Genomic DNA, 7,514 nt, shown 5'->3' with positions numbered 1-7,514 from the left:
CACACTACTAACCCTTTCTAGCACCTTTTTGTTTTTCTTAAAGAAATCCAGTCATTAATTCTTACTGTGTGATGTACCACGGAGGCAGTGTCCAAACTCAGACTTGGATCCATCTGTGTTTGTGACCTGGTCCATTCATGGTACATCAGTAGCAGAATGAACCTTTGGTTTGTGATTAAGTGTTGTAGTTATTTCATCAGTGATCTTTTGGCCACATCAAGGACTTGACGTGAGAAGTCATGATGACTCAGTTAATGGTTGACTTTTTTGTTGTTTTAGTTTGGAATGGAGGTCCACGGTAGTCCTGTTTTTGTGTGTTTTTTATAGGGTAGAAGGAATCTCCAGGGCGACGGCCAACTGCTGGCTGGCCTGGCAGCTTCCTTACATTTTGATATGTTTGGCCGGGATCTCTGTTCCTTTGTAGTTCCATGTTGATGTAAAATGTTCAAAATAAAGTGTTAAATTTGACTTGGTTGCACTGTCTTTACTTTACTTTACTGAGGAATTCACAAAGACAAAATGTTAACCTGTTTCTCCTCAAACTAAATGCTTAGACACTGACCTCAGTGTTGGTGACCTCAGCTGTTGTAGATGTAAACTGTTGATCTGAGTCTTGTGAGGTTTGGATAACTGAAACTTAAACCAAACCATCTATTTTTTCATGGCTCTTATTTCTACAGCTTAGATTTAAATTTCTGCTTGCCACGTGTTGGGATGAAACGGTCCTAAGGTTCTTTTTGTTTGCAGTTGCAGTTGCAGTTGCACTGTTATAGAACAGTGTGTTAAAATGTTTGCTGATGGGTGATTTATCTTGTTTTTGCCACTAGATGTCAGTGTATGGGTATTGTTGATTTAGACTGAGTCACTGTTTAGGATGTTGGTTTATTTTGTTGTTTTTTTTGGGGGGGCGGGGGAGTTAGGACTGGGGTAGTCCTGTGAGGTTTAGATAACAGAAACTTAAACCAAAGCATCTATTTTTTCATGGTTGTTATTTCTACAGCTTAGATTTAAGGTTATTCACATTTGTCATGATTTGAGATGATGCAGCGAGGGACCTTATGATTAATTTCCTATTTGGTCATGCTTTTGTCTGAAGATCTCATTGCGTAGGGACAGGCTATATTAGTACAGTACTATTGTTGGTTGATAAGTGAGTGTTAATACATGGACAACTTATGTGTTTTGAGTTTTGTTTCAGAATGGGGGGAAAAACATACTCCTGCTGCGGGTGCCCCATTCCACAGGAGTTGTTGGCGTTCCACAGTTTCTATTAGTGAAAGGTGAAAACCCTGAGTTCCATTAAAAGAAATTGGTTATTATAAATGTAATATAAATTCGTGCTGGGTCAGCCTGACAACAGTTTGACTGAAATATAAACAGTACTGTGTGGTGTCGATCATCCTGAGAATGCAGATTATCCATCAATCACCAAAATTGATACAAATAATAATGCACACCTTAGCATTTTTTTAAATCTTAAAATAAATACCTAAATTAAAATGAGCGCATACCTCGCCTAGCTGTGAGGTAATGCAACAAACGCGCACACAACGAGAGGAGAGCACAATAAACTGAGATCCTCTCGTCATTGGAGGACATACGCAAATCTGAAGTAAAAGCCGGACAACAAAAATGTTAGTGATCGAAATTAATCTCCGGCTTGCAAGTGAATTAGGTGTTTATGTATTTGTTGTTAATGATGTATATCATAGTCTTTGTAGTGTAAGACATGACTGGTTAAATTTTAATCATATTAAGAGTTACAATCAAATGTGTTTTTTGTTTTTGTTTTATTTAATAAATCCCACAAACGCGATGGGCATCCTTTAGCGCTGTATATGCTTGGACCTCCCAAAACAGCTTATTGGTAGCCATGATGATGAACACACCCAGCTCTGAGCACATTTCATCAGCATAGTAGGCATCCAATAACAATAAAAAAAAATACATATATAATCACTGTAGAGGCAGACAAGGTGGCAGGTAGTGGCAATGACAGTGGCATTGCACTGATGCTCCCGCTCTCTCTTTGTTTCTCTAGGTCTCTCTCTTTATCGTGCTGCATTTGGCCTTTGAACCCATTGTTGTGTCGCGGGTGACGTCAGTGCCGTGTGCGGGAGACGGAGCGGCGTGGCGTGTGCGCTTGGCGAGACAAAGGCGGCGGACCGACCCGGGGAGGCAGCAGCGGCAGCGGTGGCTCAGAGTACTGTTGTTTTGTATTGAACCACAGGGGAAACCGCTAACCCGGCTCTTCAGCTATGCCCTGCTGGAACAGCACCAAAATGAGGAGCCAGCGGTGACACTCCCGGCAGTTAGGACTGAGTCTCCGCACTGAGGGAAAACAACAACATTGCCTTGTTTTATAAGAAGCGTTTTCCTCCAAACGCCCCCTTGAGCTGGAGCTAGGTGGCTAACCCCGTTAGCTTATTTCAGAAACAGAAGCGGCAGCAGAAGCAGTGGTCTCCTCCTGCTCCTCCTCCTTCTGCTCCCTTCTGTCTGCTTCTCATCTTTCCCTCCAGAGCTGGACACCGGTGTAAGACAGGAGCTCTCCGGCACGCCAAGACAAAGTGAGTTTGAGATGTTTCGGCGCACGTTTAAATAGAAAAAGTAAAACCCCGCATCCCAGTGTATGTGATAGAGTGTAAGTTAGTGTGTGACAGCGAAGAGCTAACAGCTAGCCTCCGCTGTTCCCAAACAAAGGGTCGACAACGTGACTGCGAGTGTGCTCTTAGCTTGTTAGCTCTTATTTTAGCCGTTGAAGCGAACAGTACATTTGTGTTTGTACTTTGTTAAAGGCGCCGGTGAAAAAGGAAAAGCATGGGGAAAATGGCAGGTCGAAGACAGCGTGGCGTTTTTGATTGTTGTTGTCGGGGAAATTATTTGTGGAAGCGGATGTGCTTTATCCCGTGAAGAGCAGCAGCACTGGATCAGTTGTCAGACAAGAAGCAACAACAGACAAAGCAAGGCGCACAGACCAAGAGTCTGCTGGTGTTTATGAATGATCCGCGCTTCCACGCTGCTCAGCTCTATCCTCATTTTGTTGTTGTAGCTTAAACATTAACTGACTTTGTCTCTTGACATTTCAGAAGGAGCGCTCACTCCCAACACCCAGACATCCGAGATCTGATGTGAGGTCCACAGACAGACACTATGCCTAGTCCTTTATTTCACCCCGAGATTATGGACCACGACGCTGTAATCAGCAGCCAGCACAATGGGGTCGCTCTGGCCCGCGAGACGGAGCAGGAGTCCCGGGAAGAGGACCACCAAGAGGCGCTGCGTTTCGCCCTGGACCAGCTGTCACTCATGGCCCTGGAGAAAGTGGACTGTGGGGGCGGAGGAGGCGGCGGCGGCGGGCTCAGCGACTCCCTGGATGGGACGCAGGGTCCAGGTTCTGAGAGCTGCAACGGTGTGGGTGGAGGGGGCTACGTGGACCTACAGATGCTGGATCATCCTGGCGGGTCTCGGGACTCTCCCTCTTCCTGCTCTCCATCCCCGGAGTATTACGGCTCGGGCGGCTACCACATGAGCAACTCACACACCGTGCTCCACGGGGAACAAAGCTCCATCCTCTGCAGCAGGAAAAGAAGTGTGAACATGACAGAATGTGTACCTGTGCCCAGCTCCGAACATGTGGCCGAGATAGTGGGAAGACAAGGTAGGACCGCCAGCTGTTGTGTTTGTGTGCATGTTTGTTTGTGTGCGGTTCAGATGCGGTTTGTGGACAGCAGATTGTTCAGGCACCACGCAGGAGCCTGCTGCTTCTTTGTTTGGGTGGCTCCCGAAAGAGGAGGAGGAGGTGGGTCTGTGAACTTTGGTAGCAGCCCCAGCTCGATGCTCTGTCTCTTAGATGGATGTTCGCTCACTAGTTGTTGTTTAATGCTAACGCAGCACCGAAACGCCACATTTAATGTGTTTGTGCGTGATTTTTTGGCGTTATGAAGAGTGAGTGAGAGAGTGTGGATGTGGAGTGTAAGAGGGAGGGAGGGAGGGGGAGGGGTGGGACAGGGTCAGACAAAGCGGCAGATTGTCGGGAGTCTGGACATGTCTAGCAGCCTGCGCCGAACAAAGGAAGTGAACCAAAACACGCTGCTTTTTAAACATTTCATAGCAAAAGTAACAGCGCCGATTACACGCCTGACATTCAAGTGTAATATGTCCACGGGCCCCGGTCAGATTATTGTTGTTTTTGCAGAGCAGATTGAAGCTAGAACACAAACACAGGACTGGGCGGTGTTACGCCCTGCACCCAGCTCTGTCTGCTGCCGTTCGCCACAGAGCCGCAGCTTTTAACACACACACCTCACATTTGCAGCCTTATTGTGGTCTGCACGGGATTCACACTTTAATTAAAGGTCTGCCCTGGCTCCGCTTCGGCCGACTGTGGCGCGGCAGCGTTACGGCATTGTTCTCTTTGTTTGAAAAAGCCATGCTTTCTGCTTCCCAGAATGACATCACACTCCACGCGTCCCATTGGTCGCCGGGAATGAAGCGTCTGTATTTAAAGAAACAGTGCACACGCGCAGTCATCTGCTGCTGCTGCTGCTGTTGTTGTTGATTATGATGATGATGATGTTACTGAAGAGGTATAAGTTGATGCTGTGCCATCTGCACTCTCCACGTATAAGAGTCAGATCCTTAACTGGTTCCTATTGAAAAGAGTGATGCTTTGGAAAGTTCTGTTAAGGTTTCATCTAAAGGTTTTTGAAAAGATGACAAAAACAAATTGAGTGACTTTAAACTGCATAGTGAAGCATAAGTGTAGCATTACTGAACCCTATCACCTATCAGAAATTGCCTGTATAATTAGTAAATAAAAGCACGAAGCATTTTAATATTATCAGAATATTATTCTGTTTTATAAGAATGGAAAATGGCGGATAAAAAAAGTCTCAGATATGCAAAAGTATAGATGCACTTTAATTGTTAAAGGTAACACAAAAACAGGGTTCAGATAGTAGGGTGTTCTTTAAATTGACAATAAGAGCACGTACTGTATGACAAACGTGCATTTATATTCTTTCAAATTAGTACTTATGTAAATTGATGGCGACTGAGGAGGGGCGTCAGTTGACATTGATCAACGGCAACTGTTGATTTGGACCGATAGAAAGAGTAGACTGTGGATCTAGACTGACGGTCAAATGTGTTGTTGTTGGTTTTAGAGTATTCATTACCAGCTGTTTGGAACTGGTCAGACTTATACTCCAGCAATGCGATAAATACGTGTCGTTCGGTCTGTTTTATAGAGGTCTTGATTCAAGTTGTCATGTAAAGGCATGGTTTATCGTGCCATTAAACCTTGTTGTTTTATAGAGACATTGGCGTGTAATAGATTCTCCATCCAATTTACGCCAGTGACAGGACAACTAAATAGAAACAATTGGGTCATAAACTGCAGCATCCATAACAGTTGGAAAGTTGGAACAAAGCTTAATTTTATAAAAACAAACAGAACATTGCCTGTAGAAACGCATCTATTCTTCTTTGTTTTTAACGTTGTCACATACGTATTGTTTTGTCAGACATGGATTTGTGAGCGAGCGTGTCAGTGGGACTCTGTACCGAGTGAAATGAAACTGATGTTTATCTTTTTTTTCAGGTTGCAAGATCAAGGCCTTGCGTGCCAAAACAAACACTTACATAAAGACTCCAGTCAGAGGCGAGGAGCCCGTTTTCATTGTAACGGGACGCAAGGAGGATGTGGAGATGGCCAAACGTGAAATTGTCTCAGCGGCCGAGCATTTCTCCATGATCAGAGCATCGCGCTGCAAAGCCGGAGGACCAGGCGGAGGTGGGTCTCTACCGGGACCACCACACCTACCTGGACAAACCACCATACAGGTACGGAAACCTCTGAGCGTGGTATTACAACATTACGTTATGTGACATAAACCAGATTGTGTAGAATGTCATAAAAAAAAGAAATTGCACTGTGTTTTTGACACACGTACAGTTAAAATCTTAATTTGAGCTATATTAATACCAGATGACATTTGAAACTCGGTCTGTGTGCCGTAAAATCGTAGGGGTTGCTGAGTTTAAGGGTAATCTCGGCTCTTCAGTTTAACTCCTTATATGTTCTCAAGAGCTCTGCGTTATCGTTGCAGGTGCGAGTGCCGTACAGAGTGGTGGGTTTAGTCGTTGGACCGAAGGGTGCGACCATCAAGCGCATTCAGCAACAGACTCACACCTACATCGTGACACCCAGTCGAGAGAAGGACCCCGTGTTCGAAGTGACCGGGATGCCGGAGAACGTGGACAGAGCCAGAGAGGAGATCGAGACCCACATCACCCTACGAACCGGAACGTTTGTAGACCTGCAGGGAGACAATGACTTTCACAGCAACGGCACTGATGTCAGTCTGGAAGGTTTGGGTGCTCTCAGTGGGGGACTGGGGGCATCTCTGTGGTCCAGAGCCAACAACCACCATTCTGCCCCTCCGCCTCCACCTCCCTCCTCTCCTCCCTCTCTTACCATGTCCGTGCAGCACTCCTCTAACAGGAAAATGTCTTCGTCGGTCGCCTACCACACGCACAACGGCGGTATGAGCTCAGACAGCTTCAACGGCGGCACCCGGAAAGTCAACGAGGGAGGGAGTCCCACCAGCCCCTTTAGCACAGGCTCCAGCAGCGGTGCCGGAGGAGGATTCACTTTCGGAGGCGATTCCACCCCGGGACTGCCCTCCTCAGAGGAACTGGGCTTTGAGTTCAGCGCTTCCAACATATGGGCGCCTTTCGTCAACGGCGGCACGGGCAATAAGTCAGCGGGGTCAACGCAGGCCACGCGGCGCAACAGCAGCGGCCTCAGCGGTGGCGCCGTCACTCCGCGGTTGTCTCCAACTCTGCCTCAGGACACGTGCGTGGGCCCCATGGATCACCCGCTCGCCCGCCGCGCACAAAGCGACCCCCTCAGCACTCTCTCCTGGCTCCAGTCCAGTGGCACCGGAGGCGGCTCCTTCTCCGGAGCATCCAGCTCGAGCTCAGGCGGCTCCTCCACCGGGTACTCCTCATGTTCGGCCTCCTCCCTGCCCGGCGGTTCCCCGACTGACTCGGAGGGAGGCGTGGGCCTCAGCTCCGGGATACTGAGTCGTCTGAAGAGCGGCTCCGGCAACGGGGTCGCGGGTGTGGTCGGCGTGGGTCCCGGGGTCAACAGGGACTGCTTTGTGTGTTTTGAGAGCGAGGTGACGGCAGCGCTGGTGCCCTGCGGTCACAACCTGTTCTGCATGGAGTGCGCAGGGCAAATCTGCCAGTCGGCTGAGGCCGAGTGCCCCGTCTGCCACACACCCACCACACAGTGCATACGCATCTTCTCTTAATGCTGCACATGTGGCGCTACGGAGAGAGGAAGATGAGCGGGCAGGGACAGTGGAAGGATTGGTCATAAACACAATGGACAATAATGAATACAGTAATGTAGAAGACAATAATATAAGGATGTTGATTTAAGATGACTAAAAAGAACAGTAATAACGACTGACTTATTTTCAGAGCGAAGTTAATCGAAACCGCTC

The 7,514-nt window shown here is 47.5% G+C and overlaps 1 protein-coding gene across 1 annotated transcript; it reads left to right on the top strand.

Annotated features, from left to right (window-relative positions):
• Positions 1 to 1,858: 1,858 nt before the first annotated feature.
• Positions 1,859 to 7,382, top strand: LOC103395939 (RNA-binding protein MEX3B). Its single transcript, XM_008333798.3, has 4 exons — positions 1,859 to 2,567; positions 3,087 to 3,658; positions 5,603 to 5,844; positions 6,111 to 7,382. The coding sequence occupies exons 2-4, from the start codon at positions 3,151 to 3,153 to the stop codon at positions 7,317 to 7,319; spliced, it is 1,959 nt and encodes a 652-aa protein (XP_008332020.1). The 5' UTR covers positions 1,859 to 2,567; positions 3,087 to 3,150; the 3' UTR covers positions 7,320 to 7,382.
• The last annotated feature ends 132 nt before the right edge of the window (positions 7,383 to 7,514 follow it).

Source organism: Cynoglossus semilaevis, chromosome 20, assembly GCF_000523025.1.
Source record: "Cynoglossus semilaevis isolate Cse_v1.0 chromosome 20, Cse_v1.0, whole genome shotgun sequence".
NCBI lineage: Eukaryota > Metazoa > Chordata > Actinopteri > Pleuronectiformes > Cynoglossidae > Cynoglossus > Cynoglossus semilaevis.
The sequence above is the reverse complement of the archived record's forward strand: the minus strand, read 5'-3'. Positions and strand labels throughout refer to the sequence as shown.

Coding starts and splice junctions, on each gene's coding strand:
- LOC103395939 (XM_008333798.3), top strand. CDS start 3,151: ATGCCTAGTCCTTTATTTCACCCCGAGATTATGGACCACGACGCTGTA. Junction 3,659..5,602: donor CGAGATAGTGGGAAGACAAG/GTAGGACCGCCA, acceptor CTTTTTTTTCAG/GTTGCAAGATCAAGGCCTTG. Junction 5,845..6,110: donor CTGGACAAACCACCATACAG/GTACGGAAACCT, acceptor TTATCGTTGCAG/GTGCGAGTGCCGTACAGAGT.